At 45.9% G+C, this 24668-nt stretch overlaps 3 protein-coding genes across 3 annotated transcripts; 2 read left to right on the plus strand and 1 right to left on the minus strand.

Moving 5' to 3' along the window:
• Positions 1-1635: 1635 nt before the first annotated feature.
• LOC135991349 (cytochrome P450 2J2-like) lies at positions 1636-11083 on the plus strand. The gene is made up of 9 exons (XM_065639914.1): positions 1636-1803; positions 2857-3019; positions 3551-3700; positions 5157-5317; positions 6850-7023; positions 7254-7395; positions 8067-8254; positions 9367-9508; positions 10905-11083. The coding sequence occupies exons 1-9, from the start codon at positions 1636-1638 to the stop codon at positions 11081-11083; spliced, it is 1467 nt and encodes a 488-aa protein (XP_065495986.1).
• A 609-nt stretch (positions 11084-11692) lies between these two features.
• On the minus strand, positions 11693-19664 carry LOC135991738 (uncharacterized). Its single transcript, XM_065640553.1, has 5 exons — positions 19637-19664; positions 16812-16872; positions 16433-16749; positions 15853-16208; positions 11693-13046 (listed from the first exon to the last, which is right to left on the minus strand). The coding sequence occupies exons 1-5, from the start codon at positions 19662-19664 to the stop codon at positions 13017-13019; spliced, it is 792 nt and encodes a 263-aa protein (XP_065496625.1). The 3' UTR covers positions 11693-13016.
• Positions 19665-19917: 253 nt separating this feature from the next.
• On the plus strand, positions 19918-22659 carry LOC135991739 (carboxypeptidase N subunit 2-like). The gene is made up of 2 exons (XM_065640554.1): positions 19918-22111; positions 22364-22659. The coding sequence occupies exons 1-2, from the start codon at positions 19918-19920 to the stop codon at positions 22657-22659; spliced, it is 2490 nt and encodes an 829-aa protein (XP_065496626.1).
• The last annotated feature ends 2009 nt before the right edge of the window (positions 22660-24668 follow it).

Below are 24668 nucleotides of genomic sequence, written 5' to 3' on the forward strand. Positions count from 1 at the left end.
GTCCACAAGGCCAGGCTCAGACTGAGCCTCTCGTTGGACCCAGCCTTACTCAATAGGACCCAGACTGACCCTGCAGAAAGTTCTGGGAGAGCAGACAATTGGTCGCTGCAAAACCAGCAAGACCATAGAGCGAGGACCTTGCTGGTGATGGAGTAGCCCCATACCTTCGAGAAGGATTTATGTCAAATTAACTCATCATGGTTACAAGAACACACATTTAGGCCTGAATAATTTAATCCAAGCGGAGTACAAAGCTCAAACCATCCAGGGAAGATGTAGGATTAGATCCATCACCGGGCTCCCCTGTGGCTGAAGCGAGACGGCCACACTCAGTACAACCCTGGGCCAAAAACCACACAGAAAAACGGAGATTTTGGCACAGCCCCGCGCAGCTGGGCAGACACCGCAACGCTGAGTCTTACAAACCACAGCGGCTGCTTCAAGCAGCAACCGCTTGGGGACCTCAGAGCAAACTGCTGCTTATTGGGGACAGGGGACACTGAGCAACCAACACCGGGAAGTGTCTTTGTGGATCTAGTTTTCTTCTATAATAATGCTTTCGGTTTCTGATTGCTCCCGGGCACATCAACCTATGGGTTCCTTAAAACAGTAAGCTAGAAAACAACAGGGTTACAGAGCATAAATTGATAATCAATGGCCTGCTCACCAAGCCTGACCACTCAGATTTTTAAAAAGGGTTTAATAAAATAAAATTTTAAAAAAGTGAACCCCTTTCAAAGCAACCCACTGTAGTCCACAGATTACATCAAAGTCAGTGAATAACACGCACACAAAAAAGTAAGCCTCTTTTCAAGTTAAAATTTGCTACACCTTGGTATAAACTTCTCCCGGAAAGCTTATGGGGTCCACAAATCAATCAAGATCAAAAATTTTGCCTATTTCTTCAGTTGTTCTTTTTCACAGATAAAATGGAATCTGTGTGTTTTTTCCACCTCCACAATTTGCACCAGGAAATTTTAATCTTTATCATAAAAAATGAAATAAAATTCAGAAAACACAATCTACTGGACAGAACAATAACCCATCAATTGTGTTCCGCATAATATCACAACTTAACCTAGAATATGCCAAAAGGGGAAAGTAGATATTCTAACACTTAAATTACACCCTTAAAGACATTAATTTAGCTTCATACCGCAAGCTTTTCATCTCCGAGACCATATCGAACAGACATGATGTTTCTTTTTCTGTAAAAGAAACAACACAATAATTTAGTATTTCAGAAAGGTAAGAAGTGATGCACCCTCGCTATTTTCATGTTTAACCACAGGAAACTGCATGAGGTGTTACCATTATGCGAGACACTTGATATCCTTGGATAACTGCTCAATAATTAGTATTTAGACTCAGTATCTATACTAAGAAGGAAACAAAATTCTAAGCGGAAAAAGAGACCACAATTACAGATCAGAAAAGAGAGGAGGTGTGGCTTGGCCAACCCCCCAGGATCACGTATTTCAGTTTTCTGAGGACTCCAGCTTGGGAAACTGGAGATGGTCACTGAGAGAGATGGCTGAAGCGGACATGTATCCTCTAGGAAGAGTTTGACTGCTGTGGAAGCAAACTCATCTACACGACTCCAAACCACCAGGGAGAAGCTGAGGTTTGGGTAAGATGATGGGGACTGCTGGATGTCTCCTGGCTCTGGTGGCGGGTCTCCTGGCCTGGCAGCTCAAGCTGCAGCGGCTGCGCTCCCGGCTGCCCCCAGGCCCAGCTCCTCTCCCCATCATCGGGAACCTGTGGCTGCTGCACTTCAAACTTCGTCGAGAAACTCTCGCTAAGGTATTTCTTTATCTCTGTAGTTGAAAAATCGCTCTGAGTCTATTTTAACTTAAGTTGTACATTGCATAGGAATAGTCTAAATTTGGAATTGGTTTTTTCTTTTTTAAACCTCAAGCTTCATTATCAGCCAATTTCAAAGAATCCAGGGACTCTGCATTATGAAAAGTATTGCAGAGTAATAAACACCATAATTGCTTTACTCCTTGCTGTTTTCTTTCTTTTTTGGATACAACTAACACGGTGCATAACATTACCACACACACTGTCCGTAGTGTGATATTCCACTCACAGTTTCGTTCTCTATTTCTGTGCTGATATCCAGCCCTGTGACCCACCCCAGTAGAATTTTCTTTGCCTGAGACCAAAGTCACTGGAACATCTCCAGGGCACCAGTGGTCTGATCTCCATTAGAAGACCAAACATCTACTCTAAAATGACTCTTTTCTTTGTACAGCAAAAAGATTTCTCGTCTGCAGTAAACAGATTATTACTAAAACAAAGCAGGAGAATCTGGCTGCCATTATTCTGACAGCACGACGCCTTCATAGACCTATAAAAACTAATTTAAAAAGGAGCTTTTTTCAAGCTATTTTAAGGAAAAATACAAGCATGATCTGAGGAAGGGCAATAGAGAAAAATAAGAAAAATCACATGGAAGCTATAGGAAGGAATGCAAAAACATTTCTTTGCCTTCTTCAGAAGTCAGAGGCAAGAAAATACAATAACTTTGGTTCATTAATAAAACAAACAGAAAAGCTCAGGGATTTTGCCTGTGTTCATTCGTTCTTCGATTCTGAGCTGATAGGGAAGGCGTCTGTTTCTGTGAAATTTTCAGAGGTGGTTTTCTGAGACGTGTCCTTAGTGTCTATTCCATACAGTACAATTATCCTCTGTCCCCAGAGCACGTTACAACAGAAGGCTACAGTTTTCTGGAATTCAATTGGATATCAGCAAACGAGTTCAGTTACAACTACAGAAAACTCTCAAAATTTGTATTTACGTGTATGCATTCCCTGGCTTACATTTCTTAATTTGCTGTTATTAACTCTTCAGTTAACCAACATCTACGGAAACATCTACACGTTGTGGATGGGACAGACGCCCCTGGTTGTACTGAACGGATACCGGGCAGTAAGGGACGGCATCGTCACCCATGCGGAGGAATTTTCTGGAAGACCCCTTACCCCGTTCTACAGGGATATGATGGGCGAGAAAGGTACAAGATTTTACATAATACTGAAATATTAACAAGATGTAAAGAAGACACTGTCCTATATATACACACATGAATTACTCGTATACAAGTACATCACTGGGCTTACATTGCAAAAAGGTTCCATGCAGAGCTCACATGTTAAGGAAAAAAAAAAAAAAAAAAAAAGAAATTACATTCTTATAAAGCATACTACTGACCTTTTTTCTTCCCAGTAGATTCAAAGGAATATTTGCCCAGAAGAGCTGCCCTTCAGTTCCATCGCTTCTAAACCTGATGACTGCTCATGTAGAAGAGATCTACAGATAAAGCTGTTCTGTCCTTACCAAACCCACCACTCAGTTTCCAGGGTCACATTTACAAGCAGCGATAGAGCTGGAGTCATAAAAACCTCTGGCAGAGACCAGAAGTCAGTACCTGAAATCACGGGATCTTCTTTGCTAGCACAATGTAACCCAATGTAAATCGAATTGCCTCCTGCAGGGCAAGGATTTCCCTTCCCAGCAAGGAAATGAACGTTTCTGTGTCCTGCAGGTATTTTTCTGACAAGCGGGCACACTTGGAAGCAGCAGAGACGCTTTGCCATGAGAGTTATAAGGAGCCTGGCACTCGGTCAGAACAATTTGGAGCATCGAATTCAAACAGAGGCCGGTCACCTTGTGGACACTTTTGCCAACACTAAAGGTAAATTCACTGGAAGAATAACACCTAGAGCCTTTTTCTGAAATGTAGTAGATTATGGGAGTCAAAGTTTCACAATACATTTTTACAAGTAATACAGATATTTTTCATATTAGTGGGACTTCTACTGGCTTCTTAATTGCATTCTTCACAAAAGATGTTTTGTCTGCACAGCTGGCAATATAAAATTGTTTTTTTAAAATAAGGGTTGTAAAAATTTTTTTTATTATCAACACAGTCTTGGGGACAGCTGGTAATAATTATTATATGCAAGGAGTATAGAAAAACCCTGTGTTGTTCTCCATAAAATACATAATTTGTGACCTGCTGCGAGTCGTTCTAGGACAGCAGGTCTTTAGGATTTGGCAGAGAAAGAACCCCAGCACAAGGAATGCATCATTCCATTGTCCAACAGAACTTCTTTTTACGTTTTGGATTAAATAGAGACCAATGGAATTTTAGCAAGACGCCAAAATAAAGCAATTAAATATGGATATTCAGAACAGCCAAATCGCTCACCCACATGGTGTTCTGTCCTGATGTGAAAACATGGAGAAGTTGCCCAAGGTCTCCGTCCCACTCTCCTTGCACCAGACACAGCAAACGCGCTCGTCCCTCTTCTGAGAGCAGCCAGTTCGGATCTTTAAACTGTGAGAGATGAACAAACTATCAACCCCAAGTCCCTGTACAGCCCAAATCTTCACCTTCTGTGCAATCCTTCCTCAACTTTAAACTCAATAACGGTCTTTACTCTTTCCAAGAATGACCGCAAGCATTGGACTGAAGTCAGAGATGCGCAATCCACCGTTTTCCATAGCAGTATAATTCAAAGGTTGCCATTGCCATGGAAATGTCTACTAAATTTTTTGTGGATTGAACCCTTTTTAATGGCAGCTGCTTTCCATTCCATTATGTGAATTTTGCCTTTTCAGCCTGTGGGGGAAATATACACATCTCTATATCTCTATATATATTGGAATTGTTAAGTTGTACTTGAAAACAAAAAGGAGATAAACATTTAAAAGTTGTAATTTCTTAGTCACGTTGAAATGTCTTTTTTTTTTTTTTTTTAAGGATTGTTTGTTTTGTTTTTTTAAGTGCCAGACTGAAATATCTGCCTCGGGATCTGAAGGCATATGTTCTAATTAATTGCTTGTGTGTTCACGCAATCCAAACCATAAGTCAAAGACAGAAAAGAGGCCTAATGTTTGTCTTCTCAAAACTGATAATCATTGTATTTCACACGAGTAAAAAGCAGATTGAAAATAAAGATACCCTGCACTTAAAATCCATAGTTAATATGTATTAAACTACAGCTTACTTGTGTGAAATTTATCTAGAAGTAGTCTGGTCTGCTATTATTTTTACCATTTAAAAAAAATAAAAGAAGTCTTCCTTTTCCTCATTTTTCTCACTACAGTCTATTCAGAAACACTCGTATCACCTCCTGTATTCACAGGTAAACCTTTCGACCCCCACACTTGCATTGTCCACGCTATCGCAAATATAATTTGTGCTGTTGTTTTTGGTCATCGCTTCTCCAGCGAGGATGAATCTTTCATCAGGCTTATCAAAGCTGTTCATTTTGTGATCTACTTTCAAGCTACTATCTGGGGCAGGGTAAGAATCTACTTTTCTTGTTCTTATTCCTTAAAGCGCATTTGCACTGGACAAGTCAAAACAAACAAATTAAAAGTCAGTGACGATTATTCCCAGACATTGCCACACCATTATTCTGCGAGCCACTGGGCAGTAATAAGTTAATACATACCTTGTATATGTTATTACTGCCTTATAGTCCTTAGTTATGTCAGTAAATTGTGTATAAAATTTAAATTCTAGATTATCACTGTTTTTCAGATTTCCAAAATACATAATGTATTTCAAATGAGTAACCATTTGCAAAGTACTGTGTATGTAAGATTCTTAAATCTTAAAATGAAATCAACTTTTAAAATTTTTCTTTTAGTCTTGAGAATGCAGAAGAGTAGTTAATAAGAACAAAACCTTCAAAGTCCTACTCTTTTGAGAAGATATCTTGCTTCTTATGTAACTCATATTACCACCAAGATCTGAGCTATTCTGAACTTCCCACAAGATACAGGTGACAATGTCATCACGTCTAGAAGAATATTTTTACATTCTTGAAAACCTAGCTGTTGCTTATTGTGTGCAGATTTCGGCACACTGGTATTCTGTAACACCATCAGGTTTTCCAACACTTTCATAGAGAGATGCCTTAAAAAAAAAAAAAATCAGAGTAAAAATCAAGGCTGAGAAAATTTGCTTGTGAGCCAGATTCAGCCGTCAATTACTCCAATTCACCCATTTTCAGAAGCCCCTGTTGCATTATTAGGTATGCATCCAAAAAGTAAAATACAATCAGTCTCCTGCTCTCCTGTGACCTGATAACCACTGTTAGACAATGTTGACACTTTGGGCAGCTGATGGGGATGGAGATGTCTGCACTGGCCCCCAGATTCCTAATCACAAGCCATAAATAACACAAGGGCTCTGCCAGCAGACCTAGAGACTGACACAAAGCATACACAACACAAAGAAATGAAAATAATTCTTCTTCCCTCAACAAATACACACGCCAGTTTCTCCCGGAGGAAAGCCTTCAAAGACTGAGAGGTCAAGTCAGCTTCTACACCTGGTCAGTCTTCCGCCTGTCCATTAAGGAGAGAAACTGTGGTTATTGAACACTGACAATTTGATCAGACCAACTTAGACTGCTGCATGTTACTAATAGCTCATTAAGAAATAGCAAACAAGTTTTCCTCAATGCCAGTTCACTCAGAGGGCAATGTAAAGGTTTCATAATCCCTCTTAGAAATGTGGAAAAATTTACACTGGAAGGGACCTCTGCATGTCGGCTAATCCAGCTCTGTGCTCAAAGCAGGCCTAATTAGATCAGGTCGTTTAGGGACTTGACTGCTCAAGTCTTGAAGCTCCGAGGACGGAGGTTTCACACAGACCCCCTGGGAAACCTGTTCCCAGTATTTAACCTCTCTCTGACTTGTGTCTATTGCCTCTCATTCTAATTGTGAGCCCATAATTGCAGTGACTTCACAGACTTCCTAGGAAATCAGAATTGGGTTCTCAGTTTAAAGGGGCTCGTGTTTCTACGTTTTTGTTTGAAATCACAGATGTACGATGCTTTCCCATGGCTCATGCGCCGGCTCCCAGGACCTCATCAGAAGGTGTTTGCACACAACGACTTCATGCACAATTTAGTTAGGAAGGAGGTCCAGACTCACGAGAGACAGAAGGCAGATGATCCACAGGATCTCATTGACTTCTACCTAGCTCAAATAACAAAAGTAAGTATCTGTTTACCACACTACCCCTTCTCTGGCCTCAATGCCTACTACAAATACTTGCTGTTCAAGTAACCACTACAGATATTTTAGATGCGTACTTTGTTTAGCGCCAAAGATTTTTGTTTTGATGAGCTGCTCACTGTTTTCACCAAATAATGACAATTTCTATGTGACCCATGAAATGTCTGGCATTATCCACTTCATAGTCTTCTTGTGACTATACCCTACAGACCAAAGATGACCCTACTTCTACATTTAATAAAGAAAATATGGTCCAGACTGTGGTTGATCTTTTGCTGGGAGGGACAGAAACAACAAGCACCACGCTTCTCTGGGCACTGCTCTATATGGCACAATATCCAGAAATACAAGGTGAGCAAAAGCATTATCAGAGAGAACTGCATTCAACATCACAGCACAATGAACATCATTAAAGTGTAAGGATTAGCTCAATCACTTGCAATACATCAAAATAACCCTTAACAGTGAATATGAATGGTGGTACATCAACAACTGAGATCTAGAGAATGAAAAGTTTAATTGATAAAACAAACGTGCTTTCCCCACCAGTTCACCAAGAAGCAACATTAGCAGAAATTAGTAGTAGGCACTGGTTTATCTCGCTACAAGGGGATGGCAAAGACAGAATAACAAGCTAATGACATTTCACATGCAGCCTAGTCTCTTCTCAACCTTCAAAGTGCAAAAGCTTTAAAAAGATACCTGGTCTGATGTGTACTCATAAACATAACAGAAATTAACACCTGTAATTTCAAATTTTAATCTTTTTTTTGAAACATAGAACTGCATTATCCCCATCACCAAGTGGGATATCTCTGAAGTGAGAGATCGCCTCGTGCTTTGGGGATATGCACTTTCTTGATGAACTGAAACCAACACCGCAGTCACGCCACATGCCAATGCATTTCATAGCAACATAATTTCTTTTTTTGCGCAGTCTTAGACCATACTCATACAGAAATTTGTTGGGGAAAAAAAAGGCGGGGGGGTAAAAGTGTTAGAATATTTTCATTTCTCTGCAGAAAAGGTCCAAAGAGAGATAGAAGCTGTTCTGGAACCCTCCCATCCCATCAGCTATGCAGACCGTAAAAAGCTGCCGTACACAAATGCTGTGATTCATGAGGCTTTGCGCTACAGCAACGTCACTTCTGTTGGGGTCCCTCGACAATGCATGAGGAATGCAACTTTGCTGGGTTTTCACATTAAAAAGGTACAGAGAATACCTCCATGATTCTTTAAGCTCTGAGTTATTAATATTTAGTATTTCTAGGGCATTAGCGTCTAGAGTTCCTGACTTTGCACAGAGATCTCGTGGTAGCCTGTCACGGACAAGAAACAAAGCACTGGGCATTAGCAGGTGCAAAAGGAAACTTGGGAGAACGTAAACAGCACAAATAGCTAAAAAAAACACGCAGGGAAAACTGATGTCTTTCTTCCCACTAGCCAAACACGGCTGATGTCTGGGAATCAAAGCAGAACACGTGTTCAGAGGAATGAAGAAGAAATGAGGTTTAAGGGTTGTTAAGCCAGCAAACCTTTGCACACAGGGGAGCAGCCTGGAGCAACCTTTGGTCATCCCTGACAAAACCACACAAAATCCACAGGTTTAAGATGATGGTGGCTCAGTACAGTGACAGATCTGACAGTCACATTGACCCTGTTTCCCTGAAAAATAAGACAGGGTCTTATATTAATTTTTGCTCTAAAACTTATTACTTTTTTAACATGTATAGCTGCTTGGACACTACTTAAATTTACTTTTTAAATTAACTGTAACTAGGGCTTATTTTTGGAGTAGGGCTTATATTTTGAGCATCCTCAGAAATCCTGAAAAATCATGCTAGGGCTTATTTTTGGGGTAGGTCTTATTTTCGGGGAAGCAGGGCAGAAATGCCCCAAATATACTAAGCATAAAACTGATTTGATGGAACGAAAAGATTCAGTGAAGAGTAAAAAACAAAACAAAACAAACCCCAAAAAACCACACATACAAAATCCCCCAAAAACCCAACGACCAAAAATAACAAGAAGGAAAGTGTTATGATTAGCCTGGCAAGTATGTGAAACAATCCAAAGTCCACTCCAGCTTAGAGATAAAGACCCTTCGGTGGTCCTGACAGAAGAGAACTAAGCCAAAGGCAAACGTGCAATATGCTGTGACAAAGAGAAGATACAAGGGCTTGTCACGCCTGGGTGTGCACAAGAGAAGACCAAGTTGAATCCAAGCACAGGCATAGTATGGTATATTATCTATTACGGAGAAGGAATGTCCAAAAAAAGGAATCAATCATGCATGGAAAATATAATCTCCGTTTCTTGCAGGGCACGCTTGTCCTGCCCAACCTGCACTCTGTGGTGTGCGACTCTGAGCACTGGGCCACCCCTGAGAAGTTCAACCCGAATCATTTCCTGGATCTGGACGGCAACTTTGTGAACAGAGAGGCGTTCTTACCTTTCTCCGCAGGTGACGCCCCAACGTTTGAATATTCCTGTTCACTGTGTCTGGCAGCGAGACTGGACACACCTTTTCTAAATTCTAAAGTTTTTAAAAACATATTTTTATAAAAATGTATTTGTCACAAAGATTTAAAGTTAGGTGTTCTACTGTAAGAGCCACAAATATTGTCTTGCATTTTATATTTTTTAGACATGCAAACACAGGATGAATTCGGCTAAGAGACGTGTTGCTGTCTCCTTGGTACATGTACAGTTCCTACTATAAGGGCATTTGAGCTTATTAGCCCCTAATGTATTAAATCCTGATAACACCCTCAAATCAGAAAATCTGTTTATTCTCACCTTACAAACGGGGAACCCAGAGACAAGAGTAATATGATTTGTCAAAATACACAAAGAAAATCTGTGATAAAAGCAGGAAACCAAACCTCAGTCTCTCAAATCCTATAGTAATAGTCTAGCAACAGGTTCTCTTGTATCTCCAGAAAACTAAGCAAACTCCAGTCTTTTCAGCAGAACATTATTAGGCAACGAAAACAAAATTCTAACTTTTCAAAAGCATAGTACCCTGTACAACTTACCTGATTTACAATGCAAAATGTAGTGATACAAAGACACGGGAGGAAAAAACCAAGTGAAAAGCAGTGGAAAACAAAACTCAGAGCTTCTCTAGACTACCAGTTTTGCCAATGATCAGATTATGAAGGAAAGCAGCACAAATCAGGAAGCTGGCACTATTTACTGAGAATTAAAACGTAAAATTAATTAATTAAAACACTGAAAACAGCTGAGTGTGGGGTTTTTATGTTACTGTGACAGATAGTATATATTTGTTGTAGATAAAAAGAAAATAGTATACTAAGTAACGTACAAAGCAGTCAGATCAGACACAGCAAATCCAGATTTTAAAACCATTTGCCCAAATTGCCTGGAAATTCCCAAATCATATTTGCAAAACAGGTACTTAGCATCTTCTTTCTTCACCAAATGTCCACTAGTTTACATGAATCAACAACTAATTTAGGCTACTGTTTCAACCCAGACATTGGAAAATTCTCTAACTTGCTTCGGTTGTTTTCTGTTTATATGATCCGAGCATTTGCATCTCCAGAACCTGACACACAGAACAAGAACAAAAATGAAAAGCAAGAATCTCATATGCGCTCCAGGGAAAGTGGGGGAAAAAACCCACAAACAAAAAACCCCCGTTGACATAATTAGAGGTATATGGATTCTCAGCTAAATAAATGCTTCCCCTTCCTCCAAAGGCATCTTCTGTCCTTGCAGGAGGAAATGAGAAATAATTACCTTACAGTAATAGAATTTATGGAACATAGTAGAGTTTTGCTTTAAGTTATTTTTCAGAACTTAACTTTATACAACTTTTTCCCTTTCTTCTGCAGGCCACCGCGTGTGTCTGGGAGAACAGATGGCGCAGGTCGAACTGTTCATCTTCTTTACCAACCTGCTTCGGGCGTTCACGTTCCGGCTCCCCAAAGGAGCGAAGGAAATCGATCTGGATTATGTTTTGGGTGCAATACTGCAGCCACATCCATATCAACTCTGTGCTGTGCCACGCTAGTCTGCAACTTACTGCAGTGCAGAGGGGCTTTGACCAGTCAATAATTGCAGATATTTTAAAAACACGTATCACTATCTCAATTGTATTCAAATATAGGTAGCTCAGTATAGCAAATTAATATAGCATGCATCTATTTAGGAGGTCTGACCTCATACAGATGAGCTTTTTGAAATTAAAAGAGGTGTACTTGCCAAAGCTCATATAATCACATCTTAGGCATACACGTAATAATATGTTCCAAATTATGTTCCATAATATAATAATATGTTCAAAAAAACCAAAAAAGTATTTTCACACTCAGAGGATTTATGATTTTAGAGAAGTTACCTGTATCAAGCAAAAGTTTCCTGTATATTTGCTCAGTCAGGTATCACACTCTTAAAATGGCACAACTGTTCCGATACAGCAAAAGTCCAAATTTTAAAAAATTCCTTCAGTGCGCAGTTACTCCTCTGTGTTCACAGAAGGTCTTTTCTTACATCTTTTTGCAGAAGGTACCAAGGTATATGCAGTTTTGACTCCTATTCCTTTCACACTCCCTTGAAGCATTATATATTGCAGTACAAACTTCACACATGCATTAATTATTACATAGTAAGGCCTCTTATAGTCCATTTAGAAATCCTGACACCTTGTTTCTTTACTCCCTCCCTATCTGTTTCCTGTTTTATCACAACTCTCGGATCCAGGCGCTTTCACGAACCTTTCCTTCTTCTCTTTGGAAGCATCATTATAATAATCAAATAATTTCCTATTTGAAGGGAAAGGAACAGCCTTTCAAGAAAAGTAGAAAATAAATGAAGATGCCAACATTTGTTAAAGCAGGCACAGTACAGATTTATTACTCAGTGTTTTCTCTTGTTGTGTCATCATTACACAACAGATGTGGGAAGTTTTGACCACTCAAAATTCAGCAGCAAGCATCCTGGATGGTTCCAATTTCCAAAGTTCAACAGGAGCAAGCACAAATTATGCTAGGATGTAGTTAAAAGCAAAAGTAGATTACACATTTCTCATACATAAAACTAACGAAAAACTTGATTCTATTAATTATTTTCAATTATCCTCTTCCATAATAAAAGACACCTTGAAACTTTTAACATTACTCCATTTCTATTGAGGAAAATATAACATCTAAAAAACTCTCCTTGAATAAGAAATACTTTTGAACAGAAATTAAGAAAAAGCTCTTAAACTTTGTCTTTTTTACACTGAGGACAGATCTCCCATAAAACACGTTCTTGCAGATTTACAAAAGCAGTTTCACCTGATAGTTCATAAACAAAAGTTTTCAAGTCTTATTTTTTTTCCTTTGTGGTGCTCACTAAAGAAAAACTTGCCAAAAACCCCTTTCTTTTCAACCTGCCATTTGCATGGTTCAACAAAGGGTCCATGACAAAGTGCTCAGCAGCACGACTGGCAGTGTAGGATACAAGCTCAGACTTTCTCTATTCCAGTGTATTTGGATGGTTCTTGAACCATCCTGAAAAAAGACTCCAGTTTCTTTCTTTCCTCTAGGGTTGCCCCTTTGGTCTCCTGAAGTTGTTCTGTAAGCTTGATTTTTAATTTTTTTTCCAAAAAAGTTTCACATTTCATTTCATAATGCACATTTCTGGTTTTCTTCCAAAACTGTTGCTTGGGTTAACACATGCACATGTTCTCCACCTGTACTTCTCAAGAACTGAGGTACATTATGAAGATCTGCTGTACAATGCCGGTTCTAAAATACAAGAGAAGAACAAATATTCAGAGTGTATGTGATTAAGGAGGTATTTTTACAATAAAGTCATTGTGGGCCCGACAGTTGGTACCAGTGAAGAACAGCCAGGCTAAGAGTGTTTTCGTGTTGTTCCATTTAAAACTGACAACAGCAAGAGCCGAGGCGTTCTCAGTGTTCTGATGGCTCTTGAAATGACAGGGTGAGAATTCCAGGTCACCTTTTCATCACGGTTGTAAACGACATCTAGAAGAAATGAACAATGCAGAAAAAAAAAGCTATTTCATGAGTTAACTTTTTTGTCAAGAAAGAGAAGATATCCATAAGGAATGAAGAGTAAAACAGATCAAAGAAAGATTTAGAAATTAAGGCCAAAATGCAAGCTTTTCCTGTGAAACATCTTAAAAAGCTAAAATTCACAAATCCCATCACTTCAGTGATCAGAAATCACATAGACAAACTTTTTGAAAAAGCCGCTAACATTCCGCTCTGCTGTGATGCACTCCTCAGAAATCGACAGTCCGACTTCTCAGTCAGGCAGGTTGCCGAGATCCTTCAGAGGTTAAACTCTGAAAGCACTGAATAATTTAAAGTCCAGCCCTTAACAAAGCCTATGCTACTGAAGATTATATTGAGACGTTAATTTCTGCCACTGACAAGGAAACTACAACTGCTGTTTCCAAATTCTTCAAGTTTTCAAGTCCTGAAGAACATAAACTGTTTGTTCCCTGATGTCCGGGAGCACCCTTTGCCCAGGTGCAGCCATTTTCATGAAATAACATAAGAAACATATCTCTGAATACATTCTTTATGTAAGAATGGCCTTGCAATATTCTGTTTCCAAAACAACAGCAATAAAGGATTTCATTACATACTTCGGCTCCTAATTATTAAAATAACAAGCACCATCAAGAAATTACATATTGGTCTTTTCCCCTTTTTTTGTGAAGCACACACAATCCATAAATTTTGTGTGGTTTTAAGGACAAAATGTAATAATTGGTCAACATGACCTACATGAAGAAAATTAGTAAACCTGTTCTAATCTTGGGTGAAAAGTTTTACCTAAGATTGTTTTGTTTTCATTAAACCCCCAAAGGGAAACAGCCAAGTATCTAAATGGTCTTGTTGTCACCTAAGGAGCAGAGTATTATTGAGGGCATGCATTGATCCACCCACCAAATCAGAGTTGTTAAAATAATACATTCAAAGTTTCCAGCATATTTGCTCAGTCGGGTATCACACTCTCAAAATGGTACAACTGTTCTGATGCAGCAAGGAAGTCTGAACAGAATGGAAAATGCCAATCTTTCTCCACATATTGCACCTTTGAAGCTGTATGATCACTCCTGATGCTCAACTCCAGACTTTCCACTTAAGCAACACCTTTTTTGAAGCACATTTTCCAAAAATAAAGTCAGCTTTTCCTGCAAAATAGCTACCAAACCAGAAGCTTCCCATCCTACATTTATGCAGCTGATCACTGGCACATGTGTAAACCCTGTATTTGTCCACACCAAATTGTATCTTGCCTTGTTTTAGATCACCTGTTCAACATACCGCAGTCCTTTTGAATTGTGATTACAATTGTCTGTGGATCAAACATCACTTGCAAATGGACAAGATAGAACAATAAGACTCTACAGAAACAAACAAGAAAAGCACCTTTCAAGCCTACGGAGAAGCTTTAACGTGCCATTGCTGCTTCACTATATCTGCTCCACAGATCTACAGCTGAATACATCTCTTCATACTTAAAGTCTCTTTCTGCCCTCTGCTGGCAATCACAACCAACTCCAAGGGGAGTCAGAGCCAAATCCTGTACGATCGTTTAAGGAGGTCTGTGTGTCAGGGAATGGGAGAGCTCCAGACACATCTCCCGAAATCAGGGAACTTTCACCTCCTGAACATTTCCTTTTCAGACACAGCCTAAGCAAGCAGTAACCAGTTACTACCTTGTGGCTATTTTTGCAGATATTTTATGTGAAGTAAAGCCAGTTCCCACATGGATTTTAGTACATAAATGTCACCACCAGATGCGACCTTAGCAGAGGCACCAATAAGTGACAGAAACATAATTCATCAGCTCCTTGCCAGACACACGATCAGCTGTGACAGACAGAACTGCTGCCACTCACATGGCACAAAACCTCCAAATTAGCACAGGAGAAAAACCTTTTCTAGGGCAAATAAAAATAGATTACTTGGTAGCAAAAGAGGTGATTTCAAATGCAAGGTCCTAAACATTTAAACAGATCTGAAAGTGAGTTTTTAAAACAGTTCTTCTCTCACCTGTAACCACTGCAAGAGATAGAAAGTAATTGATCAGCCCTCAGTAATAATCAAGGTGTACAGTACAAAAGCAGAAAGTTGCACTCTGGGCTACCTCAAGTCATTTGTTTGCCAATTCTATCTGATAACCAACAGCTCTACCACCGCGCTACAGCCAGCCCCAGACCTCTAAAGACATCATATTTTTTTCTCCATTACATTTCATAGCCTTTTTCTCCCCTCCACGCAAACGTACTACTATAAATACTTCACTTTAAATGAATGTACCGAAAAAATGTATTCTAAACTTTTTAGTTTGTGCTGAAACCCAGCTGTAAATTTAAAAGCAGTACAAGACATATGACAAGTTATAACCTTGAATTTTTTTAATCAAAGAAATCAACTGAAAAAGCAGTATCCTCTGAAAAACTCTAAAATAGGGTTATTTGTTTTCAAGACAGTGATGCAATATATCTATAAATGTCAGAATGGCATAATACTGTTTTTTTTAACTTGGTTTGCATAACAAAACACATTTATAACAAAATATCTGAATTTCAAGCAGTACCTTGCAATTCAAAAGCTCTACATCGAGATTTAAATCAAACCTACTTAAAACCTATAACACAAATACTGTTAACACCAACATACATTGATTTTATCACTTCTGCGTTTCTAAACAACGAAAGCACCCAGAAGCAGTCCTTCAGTGCTAACTGCCATTTACCGCCTTCAAGTCCAGTTCTGCTAAAATCACGGTCTTTCATACCTTAAAACTCACCTTCGGTCTCAGCCAAGATATCTGGCCTCTGAACTGGGCAAGTGGGGTACAATAGTCAAAGAACAGAGAGGTGTCGCTGGCTGGAAACGTGGGGTCTGCGTAAAGGTCTCTTGTCACCATTACGGGCTTTTTCTCCCCCAGCATGTTCAGCACAAGCCGAGGCAGCCGCACCAGCTGCTTCCACGACTCCCTCCGAGCAGCAGCGGGAGCGTCACTCGGGAGCTGCAGCTGAGGCACCGGCAGCCGGGAGATCGATCCGGGAGCACAACAGCTCCTCCCTCCGCCCACGGAGCCGCCTGACCCACGGCATCGCCGGCTGCTGGCAGCCCCCGACACCGCCCTGGAGGTTCCCGGCTCTGCCGGGGAAGAGAAAGGGGCTCAGAGACACCGACCGCCGGCAGCGCACGGAGCCCCTGCCCCGCCGCACAGGCCCCGCCACCGCCACCCTTTCCTCACACCCACCTCCCACCAGGCGCCCTCCGCGCACCCCCGCTCCCACCCCGGCACCCTTCGTGCCCCAACCAGGCCACCCACAGACGCCCCCGCTCCCGCTCCCTCACCGCCCCGGCCGCCCCCTCACCGCGGCTCCCGCCCCGCCGCCATGCCCGGCGCGCCCGTTCCCGGGGCAACGCCGCCGCGCTCTCCCCGCCCCCTCGGCCAACGGACTGGGCCGCCGGCCAATGAGATGGCGGCAGGCAGGCGCGTGCTGCTCGCACCACCAATCGGCCGCCGGGGCCCGCGGGGCGGGGCCAGGTCCCAGCGTGCCCCGCGGCTGTGGCTGCGCGGGGGCGGCGGCCGCTGCTGGGCCGGGGCTGCCCGGGCGCTGCGGGTTCCCGGGCACGGGCGGGATCCCGCACCAGGAACAGCCGAAGAAACGGGAAACCCTCCTGCTCGGGGCTGCGGGAGGAGGGAGGCGCGATGGTCACCTGAACAGCTCTGAGAGCCCGAGGGAAACAAACCCAGACTCTGTTGTCGTGCAGATTGTGACACAGAAGTTACTGATCTTCACAAAGCGGTTTCCTGAGATAACGGCAAAAATCACATAGCTTATCACTAAATAATTGTGCAAGGGCTGAACTGACAAATACATCAATTCTCATCCTTTGACAGCGGCTACTGCCTGGTGACACAGCTCCGCGTTGTGCCAGCCCCGGGGGGCGGCGGGTGGCGCCGCCCGCAGACACGATCCCCCGCGGCCGCCCGCCCGCCGCCCCGCACCGGGGACCGCTGCCCCGCACCGGGGACCGCCGCCCCGCACCAGGGACCGCTGCCCCGCACCGGGGACCGCCGCCCCGCACCGGGGACCGCCGCCCCGCACCGGGGACCGCTGCCCCGCACCGGGGACCGCCGCCCCGCACCAGGGACCGCCGCCCCGCACCGGGGACCGCCACTCCGCTGCGGCCGTGGCGCGGGGGGCGCTGGCGCGGCCACCTCCAAGCCCGGGAGCAGCTGCCAGCCCCGGCACGGCTGCCACACCACGGGGTGAGCGTTGTCCGTGGCCCAGGGAGGCGGGTGTCACTCCTGCTGCAAGCCCTGTCCCCTCGTACACCCCGGCTCTGCCTCCGGAGGGACTGGGACCGAGCGGGGATGCACGCAGAGCGGAGGCTGGAAAAGGGTAATGCTGTTGAAAAATGTGCCATAGTTTGGATTGTTTCTAATTTTGCTGGGAAAGCCCAGGAGCACAAGCTGAACCATAGTAAGAGCAGGTGAAAACTGAAGAAGAAATGCTGAAATGCAGCTAGGGCAATTATTCAGTGGGAAGCAGTGGATGCCTTGTCATTTTAAGTCTTTGCATCAGTGTTTCTTCCCAAAAGATGCCCTGCACCAGCCAGGAGCCCTGGGTGTTGCCATGGGAGCGTCTTTGGCTCGTGTTAGGTTGGAGGGGAGCGCGACTCTCAGCCCCAGCCCTGTGGCCGGTGAGGTGTGGGGCTACGCACCGAGCCCACAGCCTGGGGGTCAGCGTATCTGTCCAGCCACAGACGTCACCACTGTTACAAGCTTAAACAAATAGCCTCAGAGCAGCACCTTTAGTGACATGAACCAATTCCTGAGGAAGGAAACAGCTGGATATTTTTAACAGGAAAAACTTTAAATAGGAAAACCTTTCTGTTGTGTTGGTGGGGGTGGTGCATGTGAAGTTGGTGGGTCACACTGGTGGAGATATGGGACTGCAGAGACCATCAGCTACAGAACAGGCTGGCCTGGAGATCTTCAGATTTCCCTGGATGTGAGTAGTCAAGTGGCGCCAGCAGATAACGCCTGGGGAGTACGTGCCTGTGTCCTTCCGAGGGGTTTCTGCGACAGTCTCCCACGCTGGGGACACGGCTCCGCTGCCCGCTCCCCAGCTGTCCCTTATCTCCCCGTGCAGACCTGTGCCCCGACAGCATGCGTAACCAAGCCCTGCGCATGGGCCGTGGATAAAGAGCTGGCCAGGTGATGGGACCCCAGTCTGGTGGCCTCGCTCCCTGTGCAGCGTGGCTTGCTCTGGCAGGTGGACTTGTTCGCAAGCGCTTGGCTAAGTAAGTGATGCAAAATGCTTTTTTTTGCTCTTTGAAATGTGTCGGGAGGGGCAGCTGCGGGGAGCTGTTGATGGTTTCCTTGCAGCAAGGGGCACGAGAGGCTGCAGCGGCCTGAACTGGGGTTGTCCCTCTGTGTCCCTGCACTCCTGGGGGTGGGACAAGCAGGGGACCGTGCTGAGGTCCACGGCAGTAAGACAGGATGAGAGAGGGTTTTAAAAGAGCTTTGCAGTTTGGAACTGTTTTATTTTCATCCCCATGCACTCAATCCAGCTGCTCCCACCTGTGCATTTAACCCTTTGTATTGCACCTGCAGATGAAGCGAAACCAGTGCTTTTGCACCCACAGCCCAGCTCCTGCACCCAATTGTCCCTGAGGAGGGGATGGACAGGGACCAGCAGCAGCTTCTGCCCTGGGGATCTCTGTGGGGCAGCTGCCACATACCTCACCTCCCATCAGTTTCTCTTCAAACCCAGTGGCTTTCAGCCTCCTGCATTTGCTAACCTCTGAACATTTTAAGAAAATAACTTTCCATAGCAAATTTACCCTCCCAGCATGAGGTTTTTTTGCATGGTCAGCTTTGTTGGACACCCAAAAAGCAACCCACAGCCCTTTTCCCTGCTCCCACCCAGGGCTGTGAATCACAAGCTGGAAACCACTGTCCTCTTATGGTGCTCACAGCCGTTAAACCCCAGCTAGTATGTTAGCTGGGTGTTTCTGAATGACTCAATGGAAGCGGTGGGCTTTGCATGGCTGCTGGTGGGTGTGTGTCAGTGACTTCACCTCCTAAGTGCAGGTCACGGCTCTAAACATCACCTATTAAACAGTTAATCTGTTGGCATCTCATAGTCTTTTAACGAGCCTCACTCTAAAGCTTGGCTGCTGCTCAGTCAACCATTTCTGTCTGACAAAGCTGCATAACTAAGGCCAAAATCAGCAAGAATCCCAAAATGCTTAGAAGCCATGTTTTAAATAACCCTCTTGAACTGAGAGAAGCACCAAAGAAATAGCAAGTCCATGCAGCACAGTGTGGAAATTCTGAATAAACAAGGTCATCTGGTCTTGGCTGGCTCTTGGGACCGTTGCTGAACTGTCATTAGCAAGCACAGGGCTGTTTGCTTCTATTGTTGCATAAATGGGCTGTTGCCCTGCTGAGGAACTGGACCCACTGGGGCAGCGATAATGGGCAGCAGCGCTTTGCCTTCTTCACCCAGTCAGATGCCAAACCTGCAGCCCAAACGTGGGAGAAGCGGGGCCAGGAAACAGACCGTCCAGCCCTTGCTCATCCTGGAGCATCTCCCAGTGCTAAGCCATGAGCTGACTCACTCTCCCTTCCTCTCCATCCCTTGATACCAACAGCAGTGAACTCTTATAAATGCAGCGTATATTGGCTTGTACTGTCTCTATCTCATAAAATTAGTTATGATACATGAATAGAAGAGTCCTGAGAGCTAAACAGTGTGGTACCACAGTTCATGAGCTGTGGACAGAGACTTTTTTGTTCTCCATAACTGATTTTCGAAACCTTTTTTTTTTTTTTTTTAGGACAATGTACCAACATTTCCTTTTCCTTTTCTTCCTCTCCTTCCAACCCCATAAATGCCTGGGTGAAGATCCATATGAAATGCCCAAAGACCACCAGGAGGTCTACAGAGGGACAAAAAATGACATCAAAGAGATCCCAAAGATTGCAAAGCCCTTCATTTCTGAGATGATCTTTGTGCAAACCAGCATCACTGCTATAAGGAAAGGTGCCTTCAGATACATGCCCAACCTGGTCAAGATTTTGTTTATTGGCAACAAGATCAAGACAGTTGAACCTGGAGCCTTTGATAGTTTGGAGAAGCTGAGGGACTTGGAGATCTCTGGTGCCTCATTAGAAGAACTAGCTGTGGGCACTTTCCAAAACCTCCCAAGCTTGCAGAGGCTGGAGCTGAGAGACAGCCACCTCAGACACATCCCCAAAGGCCTGTTTGATGGGCTGGAGAATTTGGGAGAGCTCTCCCTGCACATCAATGCAATTCCTTCTCTTCCAGAAGGCGTTTTTGACTCTCTCATCAATCTAACATTTCTGGACCTTTCTAGAAACAGGATCACAGCTCTTCCTGGAGGTGTCTTTAGCAAACTACCCCATCTGCAAGTCCTCCGGCTGTATGAGAACGAGCTGCAGGACCTCCCGGCAACGCTGCTAGATGGTCAGTTGGGACTGCTGGAGCTCAGCCTCCAGAGGAACAGGCTCAGGGCACTGCCACCCATGCTTCTGAGGAGCCTGCCTCACCTGGAGAAACTCCTCTTGGACAACAACCTCATCGGGACTCTCCCACTCCAGGGCTTTTTTGGTTTAAACAAATTGAAACTGCTGACTTTGGATTCAAACCACATTACAGAGCTCCCGTGCTGCCTTTTTGACACCATGCCACACCTGCGAGAGCTGGACCTGAGCAGAAACAGTTTGGTCGCGCTTCCAGATGGCATCTTTGTCAACCTCACATCTCTTGGCAAACTCATCTTGTCCCACAACCACCTAGCAGCCCTGCCAAGAGGAGCCTTCACTGGGCTCAGCAAGCTCTCTGTCCTCCAGCTAGACACAAATCAGCCGTCTGCTCTGGATGATGAGGTCTTTGCTTCTCTCCCAAATCTGAAAACCCTCAGCCTTCGGAAGAACCAGCTGGAGCATGTCCCCCAAGGGCTCCTGGACCCCCTGAAGAAACTCAGCTCAGTGTATCTGAGTGGGAACCCATGGAGATGTGACTGCAACCTCTGCTACCTGCACAGCTGGATTCTGGGCAACAGTGAAAAAGTTAAATTGTCCACCCAAGTGTCATGCGAGAGTCCACCCCATGTGGCAGGGCAAGCAGTGACATTGCTGAGGGACGACCACTTAATTTGCCCAGCTACTTTTCCTCTTTCTTCTCCTTTTACCCCATCTCTGCAATTCACCTCCCCATCGTCACACGGGGTGTCAGCCTTGCTGCCACCTGGAGCCTTGCCCACTGCAGCACCGGCCACATTGTCATTGGCAGACTTTCCCATCGCAGCGCTGCCAACCATGCTGTCACCTGTGGCTACCTCTGCCATACTGCCAACCATGCCAGTGGAGGCCTTTGTCACTGCTCCGTCACCAACCATGCCATCAAAGGCCTCCATCGCCATCCCATCACCAGCTGTGCTGCCCCAGACTTCCATCACCACACCATCATCAACTGTGCTGCCCAAGGCTTCCATCAACACACCATCATCCACCATGCTGCCTGAGACCTCCATTGCCACCATATCACCAACTGTTCTGCCCAAGACCTCCATCAGCACCCCATCACTAACTGTGCTGCCTAAGTTCTCCATCACCACCCCATCAAGAATTTTGACGCCTGAAGCCTCCATCATCACCCCATCATCAGCTGTGCTGCCCAAGACCTCTGTCACTACCCCATCATCATCTGTGCTGCCAAAGGCCTCCATCACCACATCATCACCCACTGTGCTGCCTGAGTCCTCCATCACCACCCCATCATCACCTCTGCTGCCGAAGTCCTCCATGACCACACCATCACCCACTGTGCCACAGGAGGCCTCCAGCCCATGTGCAACTCCAGCCATCATAAGCGTACAGCCTCCTGGTGCCACCAGCCCAGAGCCTGCACTGTCAAGTCTAGCTTCTGCCACCACGCTGGTGCCAACCAGCATGCTGGCAGCCACCACCAGACAGGTATCTCCTGCTCTTCTGGTGCCCACGGAGAGGCCAGGTGCTGTCCCACGGGGGACACCCAGCATCTCCCTTGTCTCAGGCAACCCCATGGCACTCTGGCCACCCTACAGGGCTGCTGCACCAGGCGTGGTCCCACTGGCCTCACACTCGCCAACCCACCGTGCTCCTGCGCCAGGTGGGGAGCGGGACCATGCCACTACATGGGGCTTGTCCACAGTTGGCACCCAGCCCGCTCCCACTGCCCCCCAACACATTCCCACCCCTGCAGGCACCATCCTGCTCCCGACAACCCCTGTGCTCCCGACGCCGGACCATATGAGCCCCCGGCCGGTTCCCCCACCCCGCGGCCATCACGCCTGGGGCTTCGCGCTGCGGCCCAGCCCGCGGCACTGCCGCGTCCCCGTGGCACTGGGCCTGGCCGCGGTGGTGCTGCAGGCGGGCTGCACGCTGCTGTGGGGGCTGCTCACCCTTCTCCTTCACCAAGCCACCCGCCGCCCAGCCCACCCCGTGCCACCGGTGAGGCTGCTGAGCCTCCAAGCCCTGGCTGCCCCAGGGCCCCTCCAGCAAGCCCGGGCGCTGCTGTGAACTTTGCTGCCCCTGCACGACCTGGCAATGCCCATCATCCTCCTCTGGGCTCTGGAGCTGTGCCGGCCACGGGGCGCGTATGTCATGGGGTGCAGACTGTCCCCCAGGAGTGGGTGTCCCAGCACCCAGGCTGTTTTGGGGTGCCTCCCAGCCGGCCCCTGGGGAAATTGTGAGCTTAGGGAGCCTATGCACCATGTCACTGTCTGACGGGCGCTTCTGCCAAGTGACACTAGATGGCATCTCGACACAGGCAGTGGCTGCCACCGCCTGCCCGGGGCCACCGGCAGCAGAGAGGGCGACCAGTAGCCATGGAGGCACCGCACCCAGCCAGCTGGGGACCTCGCTGGACCTCGAGCATGGCCCACGCTCCTTGCTTGCAGGGTCTGGTCGGGGCTCCTGCCTGTGTCTTCTCCTCATCCCGGACAGGTACCTGCAGGTGCAAGCAGTCTTTGGGATGGACATCCCAAAGCATCCTGCCCCACACCCCAGCTTCTTCCCTGTGTCATGAGACAAGATGTGTCAGTGTCTGTGTGTCCATCATAATGCTCTGACCTCTTCGCCTTTCCTCCTCCCTTTCCTCCTCACTGATATTAAAGCCTCCTCCGCATCCCTGCCGTGCACTGAAGGGCTGGTGAGAGGAGTATTTTTATCCCAGGGCTTCTCTCACCGTGATGTCTTGTTGTTTGCTGGAGCGTTGGGGTCCCCAGTCAGTGCCAGCCATCAGGGACCGGTGCAGGACTAGGGCTGCACACTCTGCTGGCAGTGGGACAGGGAGACAGTAGATATGCTTTCCTTCCCTCTCTTGAATCTCACGTCCCCAAAACCTCCTTGTGATGCTGCCTGCCATGGCCTCTCTGCAGTAGTGATGTCTGAGCGTGGATGGCCACTCGTACCATAACTTCACCTGATGCTGAGCCCTGACTGCAGGCTGGGCGCCAGCTCTTCGGAAGCTCAGGAGGAAAGGGGTAATAACTCTCTTTGCAGCTGAAGGGTCAACGTGTGCCTTCACCTCTGCAGTCCTGGGCTGCTGCCAGGGCCAGGGAAGTCCCAAACTTAAACAAAAGTGGCTGTTTTTGCAGGTTTTCTGCCATCACAGAAAGTGGGGAAACTTTTCACTGGAAAGCTCTAGCCCAGGAGATTTTTGAGACAACAAACACAGGGGTTGTTCCTTGGTTTGGTTCTCTGGGTACTTTATTTTGTTCTAGGCTCAGTGTTGACTTTCCACTGTGCCAGGCAAGCTGCTGCCACATTTAATCACCTCAGTTACTACAGGGTGGCAGGTGTCTGTCCTCAACTCCTCACCTTTGCTGCCAGCACCTGCTCCATCCTGCCTTGCCTTCGGGTGCCCTTCCCCGGGTTTGGGGCATAAGGGCTGCCTGGATTTGGGGGATCTCGGTGGGGGGGAACCCCTGCAAATCAATAGTCTGGACATGTGCTGGGCAAAGAGCCGCAGGGAAGTGGCTCAGAAACCTCCTGGTTAGGGAGCCCCGAGCGCCCCAGTTCCCCTGCCTCGTGTAAGACCAAGGGAGGGCGAAAGGGGTTTTGCATTAGGGTATGTGCCTGCAGCTGTGTGTTAGGGACCTGGATATATGTCTTTGCTAAGAGCCTGTGCAGTGTTGCAGTGTTACAGGCCCTTCAGTTGCTCCTTGAAGTCCTGTTGACAGCTGTGAAATAGGGGAGCTGAGTGCGGGGCAGCACATCTGGGCGGGATGGAGCGAGCAGCCCCGAGGCCGGGGCTGGCATGGTGGGTAATGAGACGCAGATGAGGGGAGGGAGTGTTTTTCCTGGCAGTCCAGATGGGCTCAACTTAATACTTGATTTAGAGGGTTTGAAAGCGGGGCCTGGCTGCTGGGGAACAGAGCCTGAGCACTTCCCGGGGTGGCAAGGGGGGGGTCTCTGCTGGCTTTTCAGGTATTTAATGGCCCAGCACAGACTAAACAGGGAAGTACTTCGGGGTGAGATTAGCACAACATAATCACATTTTAAAAGGTCTTCGGAGACACAAGGCA

The sequence above is a fragment of the Caloenas nicobarica genome, chromosome 8 (genome assembly GCF_036013445.1).
Source record: "Caloenas nicobarica isolate bCalNic1 chromosome 8, bCalNic1.hap1, whole genome shotgun sequence".
In the NCBI taxonomy this organism is placed as follows: Eukaryota; Metazoa; Chordata; class Aves; order Columbiformes; family Columbidae; genus Caloenas; species Caloenas nicobarica.